This window comes from Brienomyrus brachyistius, chromosome 7 (assembly GCF_023856365.1).
Source record: "Brienomyrus brachyistius isolate T26 chromosome 7, BBRACH_0.4, whole genome shotgun sequence".
NCBI classification, from domain to species: Eukaryota; Metazoa; Chordata; class Actinopteri; order Osteoglossiformes; family Mormyridae; genus Brienomyrus; species Brienomyrus brachyistius.
The window spans coordinates 12,754,678-12,772,568 of record NC_064539.1 but is presented as its reverse complement, the minus strand read 5'-3'; the positions used below and the strand labels follow the sequence as shown (position 1 = coordinate 12,772,568).

Genomic DNA, 17,891 nt, shown 5'->3' with positions numbered 1-17,891 from the left:
ACAAGCATTTTGAAAGCTTTTATCCAGTGGTGGGACACGACCATTCTAGCCACTGCACCAACATGCTGTATTGTAAATTAAGAATAAATAAACCAGTAAAAAATAAACCAATAAAAGTGCGCGAGTTTGTAGCCCCTGTGATAAATTGCCATACCATCCAGGGTATAAATGTATGTTTGGTTTCATTTCACACTCAGGACTACAGCATAGATATATTTATCCCGAACACCACTGTCTGAGTATGACTTTTTGTCTGCCAAAATGTTCTTTTTCTAGTGTTCACCCATTCCTTGCACAGACCCTGTTATTTCTGAAAATAAAACATTAATAAACGTACCGTTCTCTAATTAATCCTAATTAATCTGACTGACCAATTTAGTACTGCGTAATGCAACAGAAAATTCCAATTCAAATTATTGGTATACTTTCCTGACCTTTTAGCCATTACTTTGATTGCATGGTATTAAATCCATCACAATCTATCATCCATCCATCATTTCACCCATATTGCAAATGATTAACCTAGACAAGCCATTAAAATCTAATTGTCATGTTATGTGTATTTAAAATATTAAGGCACCCCTGAATTCAAGATCTGAATCCAATCCATGTTTTCACATAGCTATTTTTGTTCTGACAAAATTAGTTTAGCAATATTAAAAATACATAAAATGTGGGCAACTGTACTCAAATATAGCAGTCAGGATGTTAAAGTATAAAAGTCTTAATATTAAAGTAAGTATAAAAGCTTTGTTTGTTTTTAGAAAATAAGTGTTATCCTAGTAGTGGGTGGATATATTTTCTGGCCAATATATATTGAGCCAATATTTCAAATTTTTCTTCCATCAACATTAGCCAATAGAGACTACATTACATTACTTACAATAGGATCATTCACATACAGCACAATGGAGTTTTAAAATACAGCGATGATTCATGCATATCAACAAACCATCAGTCAATTGCTGGAGAAGGATTCAACTGCCAACCTTTGCATATGTCTAAGAGATAGGAAACCTGAGTATTCTATTTTCTATGCATATTTTAATTTAATGTACAATAATATTTCAAGTAAGAATGTCTAATAAAAAAATATAAGTGTTTACATCTTAGTCTACCCTCTTTAGCCACCTGACAAATACAGGTTACAATATTTAAGGTTCTGCCTCGTGCCCATTGCTTCCGGGATAGGCTCCGGACCCCCCGCAACCCAGTAGGATAAGCGGTTTGGAAAATGTATGGATGGAATATTTAAGGCTGGCCCCATTATTTTGCTAATGCCATAATCTTAATCTGTTTATCATATCGTGGATAATATTCATACTTAATTATGATTCTTGGTATCAATGAATTTATGAAAAAGTAAAAAATGAAAATAAACATTTGTAGTCATATTTTTTACATATTGGTTTATAATATACAACTATATTACTGATTTATTACTATACTGTACTTTTTATCGTTATTAAGGCTATACCATATACTACTGTAGGTGTGTAGTAGGCTATACCATCTCGGTTTGTGTAGTTACACTCTATGACGTTCACACGATGACAAAATTGCCTAATGACACATTTCTCAGAACGTATCCCTGTCATTATGCAACCCATGACAGTATATTCAAAGGAAGTGCCTATATGTCTGTGCAATTTAAGATTTTAACTTGCTGGAAGCAATGATCTCTTCTATGAGGTCCACAAGTCTGTCATTCATCTCCTCTATATCTGTATCCACTTATGCCAAGTTTGGCACGGGGTTGTCCAACTTGCCAAACAACTTTGTGAAAATAACTGCTGCATGTACTGTACACCCACAGCATAAAACTTCCCTTTAAAGCAAAACATGGAGATCTTTTAGATCCAAGTCTAACTGAAAGGTGGTCAATGAACAGGGCTCATTATTTTCCAGTTAAGCATCCAGAGTCTAGCTCCACTCATTGAAAGCTCACACCTAAATCATTAGAGTGTTTTTCAGACATTTCCTAGCATACATTTGCGGTGGTAAAATTTAGATAAATTTTGGTACCCCTAAAGTATAAAATTAATGAGCTGGAGAGCTGAGGGTTGCTGGGATTGCTGTCAGTGTCCTATTTGTGCTTTGTCATACGTGCTGCATGGCCAGTTTTTAATGCTTTGAGAGAAAAGGAACAGCTCCAAGTGCGTGAGCAAGAAAACGGGGCCTGTCAGAACAGCGAAGTGTAAGAATCCAATAAGTATGAGATTAACTCGTTTCACTGGTCTGAATATTTTGCAAAATATTTACATGCCGGTATAAAAATAGAGATCCTAGTACATGAATCACTATTTGTTCTAAATGGACATATAATCTCCATAACTGACAATATTGTGCTATCTTACTCCTTGGAATGTTTTCCTTTTTCTGAAACATTGTTAGAATGTGAGCAGATGAGGTCCTACCTGTATTACAGAAGATTTTAGTAGGAATAGGGCTAAAGACCATGAAACGTACATATGATTAGAGACGAGCCAAAGGGAAAACAGGAGATATTTAGCAGTCTTGTGCAAAGGGCGTCACTTGGAAGAAACGGTGTAAATAATTATACATTTTGAAGCTGGAGAGCTCTCCTTGCTTCTGCTTTCTGGGGGACTCCTACACCAATAGACTAGCAATAAAAAGGGAAACTTCCCTACATACAGGACCATTTCTGTATTGTTTAAAATGGTGCTAAGGAATTTACTGTTAGATTCCAATCTGCGGGGTACGGTTCATTGAACACCTTTTAGTCATTATTAAGAGATGAATCTATGAAATGACAAAACCTTTAAAGTGTGAGTTCTTCATTTTTGTTAAGTGAGATTATGCTTCCGGGATAGGCTCCGGACCCCCCGCGACCCAATAGGACAAGTGGTTTGGAAAATGGATGGATGGATGGATGGATGGGATTATCTGGACATTTCATGTTTATATACAGGTATATTTTGATAAGGACACGGTAAATGTCCTCAATACATAGTTTCAAAATCTCAGTTGAAAAGTTAATTTTAATACATTCAAGACCTGTAATCATACTGCTATTCTCATTTTTAATAGCTTAAATTTAAGTAAAATCCAACATCTGCACAGTTGAAAGATAGATGGATGGATAGATGGATGGATGGATAACATGTTGAAATTTAGCATTAATAACTCAATACAACATTTGGAAAGCAGTAATGATTTTCATATGAAAGATACAAAAACGCATTCAGCCGTGAAGGGAGTGGGCGTGGCCACCAGCTGTCTCAAGAGGGAGTCAGCTGACCTGGTTTATTTGTATCATTTCCCCCTGCCCTGAATTCTTAAACTGTGTATATGTTATTACATTCTGCCTTGTTTCAACCCCAGTAACCCAAACACCAGTCTGACACATCGCAAATATCTCCTCCAACTGATCCTCCCCCCACCACAAGCTTTATTAAAGCGACACATTATTTTTTTCTTCCTAGTCTTGTAGGAGCCAGATGGGTTCAGTATTGAGTGGCTTGACCATAAAGAAGAAACACACCAACTAGATAGGTAGAGGTGGGCTTTTGTATGACCTCCCGCCCTACCCATGGGAGCATGCAGGCAGCAGGACATAAATGCTAACCCGTGGCTCTCAAAGAAAACATCTCCTCACCATTTCTTTCATTGGAGAAAACAAGAATAAATATTGTAAAGAATGACATCTCTATACAATTAATTCCCAAAAAGAGAAAATGATCCTACTTCTGTGTTTACTTACAATAGGTCTGACATACAAAAGACCTGATAGACCTGTCAGTTTTGTATATACCAGTATATTTATATATCTGTACATACCTGTACATGCCTATATATTTCCATACTGAATATGGCAGACCCAATACACCCTTCTGGTTTCTGTACATGATCTACACTCCTGTACTCCTGTAAATTATTACAGTACTTTATGTAAAAATGCTATTTGTTCACTTGTGGTCAGATGTTAACTGCATTCATTGACATTGTACTCTACATGAAAACAATACAGCTGAATCTAAAGCTGTTCTACCCACGATTAGGGAAAATTTTCAGTACGAAAGACACACAACACGACAAACAATTTTACCATCAAACATTCTAAGTAAATGCTGTTTTTTCAGATACATGTCGAAAATATTTAAAACAACAAAGACATGTTATTTAAACACAAAATCAGCAAGTAATAATGGTGAACCTGAGAGATGCTAAAGAGAGCTTCACTTCACAAAGTTATGCATAATTTCAGGATAATGACACTGACATAGAACAAAAGCTTCTTTGACAAAGATTTAGGCAATGGCCGTCTTGTTCTTCAACCACTGTAACGACAGAGTCAAAAATGCAGACGAGATGCTTGGGGACATCTCTAGGTAGAATACAAGCTCAATTAATTTAAGGGTAGCCTGTGCAATAAGGCCTCCTTAAAATGTAGCCACAGAGCACACTTGTACTGTACATGCGTTTAGCAGCCTGACCACTGTGTTTATGACTAAACAAGCAGAAAATGACAGATTATAATGGCATAGCATAAATATTTGAATAAACCCTGGGGTATATGTGAATGTGGTAGTATTTGAAGTTTTTCCTAAAACTGCACATCTTGCCTGTGAAGAAACTACATTTGCATACTATATAGGCAATTCTGAAACTGACAATGTGCAAATATTTTTATTTATATACTTAAGACACTGTACTTCGCTAAATTCAAACATCATTCATTATAAATACTGTAGCAAAAGCCATGTTCTAATGAAAGCTGACTACCAATAATTTTCTTTTTACATTATACAACAAAAAATGCATGGACGCAATCATACCGAAAAAAAATGTCAAATTTCTGCCCATGGTATAGCTCTTCAAAATGCGAAAACAAAACATTTACAAACCACTTAGCTTAAGATGCAAATAGAACACACACTCCAAAATTACAAATCTGCAATGTATATACACATTATAGATATGCAAACACAATTGAGTATATCATTTTAAAAAAGCAACAACCTTCCAAAAAGTACTTAAATTTAGCGAAGTTTCTATGTAGCATCACATTTCCATAAAATGCCTCGCCTTTGTGTAAATCAAAATTAAACATAAACAAAAAAACACTCACACTACTTCTTATGAGGCACTTTACATGTGTGAAATTTTAAGCAACTGCAATAGTTTACTCATCTCTTATTATAAAACTAATAATATTGATAACCTTCCTTTGTCTGTTTGGATTGCTGTCAGGTCACAATAACCTCAAACAGTACACAAGAAGCGCTCCCTTTATCATAAGATACAGTATGTTGCAACCAGAGAAATAACTTTAAAATGATCACAAATTATTTCTTTGTTTATTTCCTGTAACCATTTTTAGCCAAGCTATGGAAAAAAATGCCAACATTATTCTCACAAATAAACTCTGACTTTTTATATTAGGCCTATAGCCTAACACAGTAATACAAGTAAATTCCAAAGTAACATTTTTGGCATTGGAATCACATGTAGGTTATTTTAAGACAATTGATAATAGCAACCACAGCAACATTGCGAATGCTTCTAACATCTGTAGTCTACCAACCAATATTCTGACTAATTTGTTGAATAACTAGGGGTTAAAGGGAGCCATAACAATCTGGAAGAGCATTCAGACACCTTCATTTAATAAACAAACAAATCTGATTGCCAGTTAAATACATAATAATATCAAGCAAGTTTATTTTTTGTGTGCTGCAGCCTGGTGTTCCATCCCGTTGATGCTATCAAGATACTCGCTTAAAAAAACCAGAAAGTAATGTCACACCACGGCCCTGCCCCCACACTCAACACATCCTATTTCTAGTCTCATCTCTTCTCTTTAGCAGGTTTATGCACGCAAATTAACTTGTGGTTACATTTTTTTTCTTTTTTCTCGTGATCATGGTACTAGCTAGCTACAGAAGGGGAGCTACCATAAAATCAGTTGTTTCTTTTTCTGGAGTGATAGGTAATTTCAAATGCAATGTTTCAACAGAGTGCTACAAATAGCACCAAATACACAAGCTGTTTTATGTGCAACTTGGCTATCTGTCTCGCTAGCTACCAATATGGCAGCTGACACTTTGGCTAGCACTTCGGCTAGTTTAACTAGAGTGTCATTGGGTCCCATGCAGAAGCAAAGCTAGCATGGAGGTGGGGGGGGGAGGGGGTGACCACTGACAATGACTGTCAGAAATGCCCTTCTTGGGCCCTCCTTCCCTGGTCTGACTGTGCTCTCTGTAAGAATAAGTAGGAGGTGATTTCAGCTCCATCACTGGTCCCACTACTATGAGGCTACATCCACACTGCTATATATTTGTTTTAAAACGTAGACGTTTGTCTCCATTTTGCCTTTCATCCACATTATGCCAAAGTTGTCAGCCCCCAAAAATGAAAACTTTTATAGATGATCTCACAGCCATATACTGTTGAAAACTCCATGTGAGTTGCAATGTACAGTAGATGACTGAAAATGGAGACTTCAGAAAACGCAGACTCCAAAAGTGCCCTAACTTGTCCCTACTCAGCCCATCCCTAATTTGATCCCAGTAGTTACACTCTCTGATTGTCTGATTGGTCACCTCTTAACCTGACATGGAAGACTATTCCAACATGGGATATGGAGCTGCTGCTTTCATTGGCACTTTCCTTGCGGCTAACTTGTATGCAGCTAAATAGCATATTAGACAGTGTGACTGCTGCATATTTTTGCATTTGAAATTAAACTAATTTCCCGATCACCGTCTCAATGTGTGCATTATGGAAGTAAATCTGTCTCATCACAATTTGAATTTTATATGCCACTGAAATTCTAACATTGAATATTTATACATTGGAAATATGCATCAGATTTTCTGAGATGCCTCCGAATTACAATCTTCAAATTTTCTATAATGCAGTTTCACTGCTATTTTTCCAAGTTCACAAATTCACGATAAAACAAATTCAGGGTTTAAAGATACAAAAAAAGTCAAGTTTGAAAAATTCAAAAAGAACATTTCAGAGTTGCTCCAATTCGATGGTCTGAATTCACATGTAAAAATACAAGTTTAAAAGTATGAGTTATACATCCAGGATACCAAGGCTAAGCAATCGAATCTGTGGGTGTGTTCGACTTCATGCAGCCGCTTACAGTGCTGGCTTAAAGCAATGCATTCTGGTCCTGACGTTTGTGTCCCAGGCAGTTCCGAGGCATTATCTGCTATTTCTCCCGAATATCACGTAAAGCACTGTGAACTGGTTTTCAGTTAATTTACCTGGTAAAATAAAGTTAAAAAAATTACATAAATGCTCCCATGGTACACGTAAGCTGCGATGGGCTGGCCCCCCGTCCTGGGTTATTCCCTGCCTCGTGCCCATTGCATCCGGGATAGGCTCCGGACCCCCCGCGACCCAGTAGGATAAGCGGTTTGGAAAATGGATGGATGGATGGTACACGTAAGTTAATGGTTTATTTATTGTTATTTACAGTAATGTTGCACTGCTTTCCAATTTCCAATGCCTCTCCTGGAGCCGACACCTTATCGTGGTGGAGGGGTTTGCGTGTTCCAATGATCCCAGGAGCTAAGTTGCCTGGGACTTTAAGCCCCAGTTACGGTCACCCAAGGCAAACAGGTCCTGTGTGAGGAAACAGACGAAGTGTGGCCCAAAAGACCCCTTATGATGAATAAAAACATGGACACACATTTTCCCTCGCCCGGACGTGGGTCACCGGGGGCCCAACTGGAGCCAGGCCTGGGGCTGGGGCTGGATGGCAAGCACTTGGTGGCCAGGTCTGCATCCATGGGGCCTGGTCGGGCACAGCACAAAGAAAGCACGTGGGTCCACCCTCCAATGGGTTCACCACCTACAGTATAGGAGGGGCCAAAGGGGCCGGGTACAGTGCGAGTTGGGCAGTGGCCAAAAGCGGGGACCTTGGCGGTTTGATCCTTGGCTGCAGAAGTTAGCTCTAGGGACATGGAATGTCTCCTCTCTGGTGGGGAAGGAGCTTGAGCTGGTGTGCGAGGTTGTGAGATTCCGACTAGATTTAGTCAGGCACACCTCGATGCACGGCTTGGGCTCTGGAACCAGTCTTCTTGAAGGGGGCTGGACCCTCTTCCACTCTGGAGTTGCTCATGGGGAGAGGCTCTGAGCAGAGGTGGGCATACTTATTGCCCCCTGGCTGGGCACCTGTACATTGGAGTTTACTGCAGTGGACGAGAGGGTAACCTCCCTTCGCCTTCGTGTGCGCTGTGTTTGCGCTTATGCGCCAAACAGCAGTTCAAAATACCCATCCTTTTTGGAGTCCTTGGAAGGGGTGTTGGAGAGAGGGATGCTGTTCTGCTGGGGGACTTCAATGCACACGTGGGCAATGACAGTTAGACCTGGATGGGCGTGATTGGGAGGAACGCCCCCCCGGTGTGAACCCGAGTGGTGTTTTGTTATTGGACTTCTGTGCCCTTCACGGATTGTCCATAATGAACACCATGTTCAGGCATAAGGGTGTCCATATGTGCACTTGGCACCAGGACACCCTAGGCTGCAGTTCAATGATCGACTTTGTGGTCGTGTCATCAGACTTGCAGCCGCATGTATTGGACACTCGGGTGAGGACTGGGGCGGAACTGTCAACTGATCACCCCCTGGTGGTGGGTTGGCTCTGCTGGTGGGGAAGGAAGCCGATCAGACCTGGCAGACCCAAGCATAATAGTGAGGGTCTGCTGGGAACGTCTGGTGAAATCCCTTGTCAAAAGGAGCTTCAACTCCTACCTCCGGCAGAACTTTGCCCATGTCCCAGGGAAGGCGGGGGACATTGATTCTGCATGGGCCATGTTCCACGCCTCCATTGTGGAAGCAGCTGACTGGAGCTGTGGCCGTGAGGTCGTTGGTGCCCGTTGCGGCGGCAATCCCCAAACCCGCTGGTGGACACCAGTGGTGAGGGATACCGTCAAGCTGAAGGAGTCCTATTGGGCCCTTTTGGCCTGTGGGACTCCGGAGGCAGCTGATGAGTACCGGCGGGCCAAGCGGAACGCGGCTTCGGCGGTTGCTGAAGCAAAAACTCAGCTATGGGAGGAGTTGACCTCAGCTGGTGCGCCGCTGACCTCAGCTCAGGACGTTGTGGGTCAGTGGAAGGAATATTCCAAGACCTCAATCCCAACGACACGTCTTCCAATGAGGAAGCAGAGTCCGGGGACTTGGGGGTGGACCACCTATCTCTGGAGTGGAGGTCGCTGAGGTGGTTAAAAAGCTCCTCGGTGGCCAGGCCCCGGGGGTGGATTAGATCCGCCCGGAGTTCCTCAAGGCTCTGGATGTTGCGGGCTGTCTTGGTTGACACGCATCTCCAGCATCACGTGGACATAGGGGGCAGTGCCTCTGGATTGGCAAACCAGGGTGGTTGGGGACCGGAGGGTGTGTTCCAACTAGAGAGGGATCACATTCTTCAGCCTCCCTGGTAAAGTCTATTCGGGGGTGCTGAAGAGGAGGGTCCATCAGATAATCGAACCTGAGATTCAGGAGGAGCAGTGTGGTGTTCGCCCTGGTCTGAGAACAGTGGACCAGCTCTATACTCTCAGCAGGGCCCTGGAGGGTGCGTGGGAGTTTGCCCAACCAGTCTACATACACTTTGTGGACTTGGAGAAGGCATTCGACTACGTCCCTCGGGGAGTCCTGTGGGGAGTGCGGGTGTGCCGGGCTACTTTATAAGGGCCGTTTTGTCTCTCTACAACCGGTGTCAGACTCCACATTGTCCACATTGTCGTCAGCAAGTCAGACTCGTTTCTGGTGAGGGTTGGACTCCGCCAAGGCTGCCGATTCTGTTCGCAACTATTATGAACAGAATTTCTAGGTGTAGCCAGGGCGCTGACAGTGTCTGGTTTGGTGGCCTCAGGATTAGGTCTCTGCTTTTGCCAGATGATGTGGTTCTGTTGGCCTCATCAAACCGTGGCCTTCGGCTCTCACTGGAACAGTTCGCAGCTGAGTGTGAAGTGGCTGGGATGAAAATCAGCACCTCCAAATCCGAGACCATGGTCCTCAGCCGGAAAAAGGTGGAGTGCTCTCTCCGGGTCGGGGAGGAGGTCCTTCCCTAAACGGAGGAGTTTAAGTATCTCGGGGTCTTGTTCACAAGTGAGGGGAGGATGGAGTGGGAGATCGACAGGTGGATCGGTACGGCGCCAGCAGTAATGCGGGCACTGCATCGGTCTGTCATGATGAAGAAGGAGCTGAGCCAAAAGGCAAAGCTCTCGATTTACCAGTCGATCTACGTTCTTACCCTCACCTATGGTCATGAGCTATGGGTAGTGACCGAAAGAACATTAACAACACTTTATAAATAAACTGAACTATTTACACATTATTAAACTACTGCCTCAGGTTTCACCTCACCCCATGTCTTGCACTTTCATTGGCTGTTGCCACACTTTTCACACATACAGGACTTAGCCTCCAATCTTGGACTTTTGTCGGCGAGCTTCAAAAACAGTGGAAAATCATAGCTAAAATCATGCAGGGTGAGCTTTAGCCTCAAGTGTTTCTCAAGCCTAGTGATGCCCCTCCCAGCTGCTGATCATTTCAGTTATTTGCTGATCCCTATTTTAGTATGCCGTCTGCTGAACCCTGGTGAAAGATTGCCCAGTTCAGTCTGAGAGTTTGAGCAATCTTTGCTTTTTCTGTCCCTAGATTCTTCTGTTCCTTTCCTGTCCCACTCACTGGCACTCCAACTTTCCTTAAAAGGAGTTCTATTCCACCAATTTTTTAATAGACTTTGGCCCTCTTCTCAATATTCCTTAATACGGTGCAATTGTTTTTACATCCATGTAAATTTACGCATGGTAGACTATGTTTTTTTGAAGGACTCAACCAAGACATCTGTTTGAAGGAGATTTAAGATAGCTCAAAACACTCTCATCTTGATCTGTCAGAATCTAGAAAATGTGTCACAAAGCTGCACAACAGTAATTTTTGATGCACTACAGCATAGACAGTACTTATGTAGTAAACAAAAACTGGAAGTGAAACCATCAAGCACTATTGATCAAACTGAATTCATCTATAGTGTACCCAAAACAAAAAAAAAGAATAAATGGCATTAACCAACCAGCATTCTGCTGTATCTTTGCTAGAATGTCAGGCCAATAAAAGAAAATAACTGTTGGATTATTTTATGTAGTAAGCAAAGGGTACACTGTGGACAGGGTGTCAATCCATCACAGGGCATGCACACATTAATGGTCAATTTAGAATATCTAGAAAACACAAATCAGACTAAGTGCATGCCTAACTGCATGGGCTGTGGGAGGAGAACCGGGTGGCTTAAAGCAATAGCACAGCATACTAAGCCCCCATGCCACCCACACTCACAATATGCTAGTGTTTAATGATCTCAATACAGAAATAACAGATCTATTGCAAAAACCTACTCAATCATATGACAAAGGGTATTGGCCTATGGTTGTTTAAGGCAAAAATTTCCAACAGGAATAAGGAGAGGCTCTGCTATGTCCTCAGTACTTGTGTTATATAACCCTGTTCCCAAGGAGGTAGGGAGAGGCCCAATGATCCTGGACAATGAACTGTCAGAAAAGAATAGTGTACACATTTTGCTCACCCCAAAGGCATTTTCAAACTACATCTAATCATTACATCAAATTATAATTAGAGATGGAGCAAACTGACTGCTGTCATTATCCTACAAGTTAAACTTGATGAACATGATACTTATTAACATCTGTATACATACACTGGACCCATACCTGACATCAAATCAGGCTATAACGAATGAGAGGTGCTCTCTTGCACATTGCACTCATATTGCACAGCACAATGACTTTTACCTTATCACTTATGTATAGATTATGTACAACTGAACATTTCATATATTACTTATTTTATATTGTTATTTTTGTATATTTTATTATTCTCTTATCATGCACAGCTGCTCAGAGTGACCAGGTTTACATTTCACTACATGTTGTATGTGTACAACTGTGTACGTGACGAATAAACGTCTGGAATCTTGAATCTAACACCAAAAAAGCAAAGCCCTGATTACTTGTGTAATCATTGACACCCGATGGCGTTGAATGGAGGAGAGGCTACCTCTGAGGAAGTGACAGCTCTGACTGGCAAAGTCAACATCCATCGGGGGTGCCCCAAAACATGAGACAAAATCAAGGGGAACAGGAATGGGGATTTTTGAAAGGATGTGGCATGAGGGACAGCAAAAATACCAAGATGGAAGTGGACTGCATTAGACTGCCACAACCAGAGTGGAGGACTGATGATTCCTGGAATCTTCAGTCCTCCACTGGGGGGGGGGGGGGGGGGGGGGCGGGACAACAGTGCCGAAATGGCTGCACAAATGGAAGATATGTCTAATGTCTGAAAAAGGAAGTTCACTCAACATTTTCTAGTATCGCTCCACTGATAAATCCACTCTCTTCAGAACAGCCCATCTCAAAATGCTACAGCCTGTCAATACATGAAGAAGCATAATGCACATGGCTATCTGGGCATTTGCAAGTATGGAAACAGCCAGATAGCCTATTCTTCCAACTGCCACTGACACACAGTGGCTATGAATTCAAACTTGTAAAGCACTTTCATTTTTGGAACCAAAACACACACAGGTGCCAGAAATGAATGGTTTACGGAGTATGTGCATTGATACTCAACAAGCAAAGGCAGGGTGACCTATCACTCTTACCGGAAAGCAAACACAACCTGCCGTTGCTGCTGCAACGTAGTAAGGTGTTCCAGGAGCGGCAGAAAGCTTTGTATGCCATCTACTCTCTAGCCTGTTCCCGGGTTTTAGCACCACTTACATCCCTTTGGTAGTGGTGGGGTAAGCAAAAGCACATGACATGGCAACAGGCCAGGGAATCCTTGGTCAAGCTATGGGGATTTTCCGTAGGGATGTAGAGAGATGGGTTCAATGTCGCACAAATACAAACAGGACAATAAAGAATGAGAAAAATGAAATGGAAAAATATACAGCACAGTAGTGGCATCTGAAACATAATCCACATTTTTGGGGACTGAAACAAAACAGAACAGCCAATTTATACTAATTTTGAGAAGACCGATCTGATTAACGTGAAAAACCTCACCATCTTACTCTCCCGCTTATGAGGCCATACACTCCTTCTTTCCCATTTCATGGCCTTAGATAAAGATTTTTAAAGATCATTTACGTAAAATGTATATTAAAAAATGTATAACATATAAACAAAGTTTCAAGCACTGCAGATATTCATGTGAAGGATTTTGGCAACTAATAGCCACATTTGGTTATTTCTTTGACTATTACTGAGTTACAGTCAAATTCATTTGTTTAGAGTTGACTTTTATGAATCCATAATAAACGCGATATAAAACCAATTTGGATGTTTAAGAAAACACTGTGACACAGAAAACTTTAAATGAACCCAAATTGTAATAAAAATGAAGGGCCAGGTTAAAATTTTTGTATTGAACTTTTAATAAATGGGCCACTGTTGGGACAATTATACATATGTAAGACAAATGCTGTGGATTTTGTTCATTTGGGAGACATATTTTTTAAAACCATCAAGTGATCAAGACAAAAACAATTTATAGTCGACACCAGATTGGGGATGCAAAACTAAAAAAACTTATATGAAAAGTACACATTTTATTTGTCTATATTGTTAACATTATTTCATTATAGCCATATACAACAATAAATAAAAACTGAAAAAACCTGGAATGACTGTAATGATATTTTAGCTGTAACTATTAAAAATACGACATGAGAGACACTATTTCCATTCAAGCCTTTCTATATTAGCACAAAAGGCTTCTATATGTCTGAAAATACAGAAAAGAGTCAAGTAACATACATTTAGGATGAATATTGGTTAAGTGGGACAAAGGGTAAACTGAGACACTGTACTGTATATGTTTGATACTCTGCATCTTTACACCTCTGTACATGTGGTCTATTAACTTAAGCTCAGTTCCTGGGTTTTCAATAATACCTTTATGGTTTAATATTTAAACCTAGAATCATATTTTTAAAGTGAAAAAGTAAGTTTTCAAAAATCATCCCACTTTGCAATCGTATAAACTGTTAATGCTATATATCAGGACATAACAAAGTATAAGAACACACACACACACACCAAAGTAATAAAGTAAAAAGACAGGTAAATGCTAAACCAATTGGCTATATAAACAAGAAAAGATACTGTGCAAAATGTAATATGTATTGTGATATAATTTTTCAGGCATCAACCACTACCACATCAGTTTGTGAATGACCCAGATAATTCAGCTTTTGAATTCATATTTTTTTCTACTTTTTCTTTTTTTACATAAAGCTGTGGTCGGTGTTGCCATGGATGCATACATAAGGATGCAGTAGCAGTCTTGCAAATTAACTAAAATATCCGCAATAATTTAATTGTTATGGCAACAATAGTTGCAAATGGTGTTATTATTCATCTTAAATAACCCACCTATAATTACCTAGGGTGTAAGACGTAAGCTTAATTATATCCACAAACTAATCATTATCCACAAAATGTCCCTCAACCCCCCCCCCCCCCCCCACACACACACACACACACACACACACACACACACACACACATAATGTTACACAGCTTCTGAAATATACAATTATGCTCAAGCCAATTCAACATCAAATAAATATTGTTAATCTCAATTAGCATAACAATGTTTGAAGAACAAAGACCAAAGATAAAAGTACGCTTTACAAAAAGTTAAAGTAAAAAACTGTCTCAGTTTTACTGTAAGTAAAAGTCCATGCAAGCCATTACATCACAGAAGCAACATCAGATTAATAAAATTGTATGTAAAGAAATCACTTGTTAGAGTCTGTTCCAATTAAGAACAAAACTCATTTAAATAATTGTGCACCTTTGCTTTTAATATAAAAAAAAAACTGGCCTGCTTTGTCTTATCTCCATTGGTGCTGCTCCAGTGAGCAAAGAGAGCTTGAATAACTCTTTGAGATTAGCATATTTATCATGTAATTTTCATGACTGGAAAATCAATACAAATGTATCATTTTAAATTCCTAACAGACATTTTTCGCCAAGCACAAGAGGAAATGCTACTTTTCAGGCTGTATGTGCTCAGATTGAGATTACCTAAGGTTTTATCAAAATAATCCGTAACAAGGTCATTCCTAGAGTTACCAGGCTTTTACACAGTTTTGCTACCGACTAAAATTGACTTTCATTGTAATTGTGCTTACAGGCTCAGTGAAAAACATTTCCCACTGGCAGCAAGTTACTTTCATTCACATCCAACTCCCAAGGTAGGCTGAAATGTATTTGTGTTTTATGTATGAATGTTAGAATGGGAAAAGTGGAAATGACTAAAATTGCAGTGCATTCTTTGGGGATGATATCCTTTGAATGCGAACCCCAACATCTGTAACTGCCAGCCCAAATCATATTTTGTACTATAGATCATTACTTTGTGTGTCTAATTTTAATTGCTGCTTCAAATTAATAGTATTTGGGTGGCTTAATAGGTCTATGTGAATCTCTTTATCATAATTTCAGACTTCCTAGTATCTGACAGTGGTGCAACCATGTCTTTTCAGTAAACTAATACTTTAGTTAAAAATTTCAAAAATAATCAAGATTTGAAACAAGAAAACGTAAAAATAAATCACAGTAGCACAGTATTTCTAGAAAAACAGAATGTTCTCTGAAGGATGGACCTCCTAGCTTTCTTACATTAAAAACAAAATAGTTTCCATAACATAAAAATGAATATTCAGAACCAGAATATTTTTAAAGTTGAAATAACTATGTGAATATAATTGGAATAGTGAATATAGCCATTGTAAGTATAGCTTGAGCTTAAATAAGAAGGGTATGACAACACCATTTTGGTTTTCGTACTATACTTCAGAACACCAGCTTGCTACCTATTTGGCCACGTCCAAATTGTCTTTCTCCTCATTTCATGAACATGTACATTGCAGGAGGTTACAAAATTAATGTAACTACCTTTTAGGTCCCTTCGAATACGTGAACGTGAACGTTGAGTCCGCGTATCGAAAATCTGAAATAAAGAATGCACAAATAAATAAATAAATAAATCAGTCAATTAGAGGAGATAAAGCAGAAATAAACACAAAATGGTGAGGAAAACACCATCACCGCAGGAAAAGTCCTATTTCAACAAGTGCAGTTTCCATGGCAACGTCAGAAGGGGTTTCCACTGACAATGGAGGAAACGGATGATAATAATGACTAAATATTAGCAGAGCTATTTCACGTATAAAATCGCTATTCAATTTTAAATCTTTTTTGTCATGCTCTGGTGACAAAAATGATCAGGCTTAATTGATCCCCACATTTAGGTCTGATGTACTGATAAACAGGAACCAACGACATGGGTAGCATAATAATTCCGTTTTTTTCCTTAACAGAATCTGATGTCTAGGTTTAGTCAAAATAAATAGCCCTGTTTTCGAACAACTTCGTAGCAAAAGGCAATAGGCTAAAATAATAGCAGGTGTACTCACTGTATAGGGGGGTCCGCATATTTAAAATTAAATGGACATCATTTAAGGCTCGAATTTCGCTTTTGTGCGTAATAAGGTGCTTAACCAGCTGTCAGCAATTAAGTTATCTCGCCAATGATGCCAAAATATTGCAGGAAGAAGCTCGCTAATGCGATACTGTGGCCGTATTTTCGGCAGTGTATTTCAATTTACAACTAGTTAGATAGAAAATATATGCAAGAGCAGAGACGGAATTTTAGGAGGATTAAGCCATATAACCTACGCTGCACATCACTGAAGTCGGAAACTCACCAGAAAACAGGCAGTCTTTCTCTGCCTTGCACCTTTGAATTACGATGTCGACGTCTTTTTGTATTCTCTCTTGTCTTGAACACATCCCCATAAAATAAAACCCCCTGGAATGGCTTGTTTTATTATACAGTAAAAATATATATCGGATATCCTTTTCAGGATGTAAGCGCCGAGCTTTCATAGACTGAATTCCGGATAACTGAAAAAATGCGCTTTCGCTCTCGGCTGCTTCCGTAAAAATAAAAAGACCAGGTGAGACGACGAACTCTTTATTAAATGATCTCTCCGATAAGAATAGACACGAATGAAAAGCACCAAGACTCAACAGCTCCGCTTCTCGACGTACATTTCATACCGATAGCTGTTTTTTATATATTAAACCGGAAGCGCCGAGCACTATTTCACATCACCGCTAACAATGGCGATTTCGAAAGCTAAAGCCGAGATCTTCCTTGTCTGTTAAAGAGAAACGCGCCCTTTTATTAAAACCCGGTGCAAAATAAAAGGAAAAAAATAACTGATCAGGGACACCGAAAGTACACAGTGTATCACACAAGACGTTCTGCAATTCGGTGCGAGTTGGTGATGTAATGCGCGTCTCCGGTATTTTCTTAGCTACAGTAAATAATAACTGACAGGTAATTGATTTATTCATGAGGCTGCATTGCGATTATATCGGTTAGGGCAACTAACTGATAACCGATACAAAACTGAGGTGGTTGCATGCAAGCAAATGCTCTTTACATAGGTAAATTCTTGTGTGTGTGTGTGTGTGTGGTGTGTGTGTGGTGTGTGTGTGCGCGCGCACACGGGTTTATATATATATATATATATATATATATATATATATATATATATATATATATATATATATATATATGTACTACTTTGAAAAGTTTCCCCACATTAATTGCAATACTGATTGAAATTGATTATGACCTTCATACCATGCTCCACCAGAAATTATCATTAGAATGCAGTTGACTCCGTAATATGGAAGTCTTGAGTCACATGATTTATGTGCACGTGCAATCAATGCGTACGCTCACGTAGTTCTTATATCTGCATTCAAAGTGAAACACATTCGGAATGGAAATCGAAGGATTAACAC

General features: G+C 39.8%; 1 protein-coding gene across 1 annotated transcript in view; it reads right to left on the bottom strand.

Annotated features, from left to right (window-relative positions):
• Nucleotides 1-17,388, bottom strand: part of parp8 (poly (ADP-ribose) polymerase family, member 8) — a 48,271-nt gene extending 30,883 nt beyond the window's left edge. Inside the window, exons 1-2 of the mRNA XM_049019124.1 lie at nt 16,781-17,388; nt 15,969-16,023 (exon numbers count right to left, since the gene is read on the bottom strand). Coding sequence (XP_048875081.1) covers nt 15,969-16,023; nt 16,781-16,961 — 236 coding nt within the window. The 5' untranslated portion in view covers nt 16,962-17,388. The remainder of the gene's footprint in view (nt 1-15,968; nt 16,024-16,780) is intronic.
• Between the last annotated feature and the right edge of the window lie 503 nt (nt 17,389-17,891).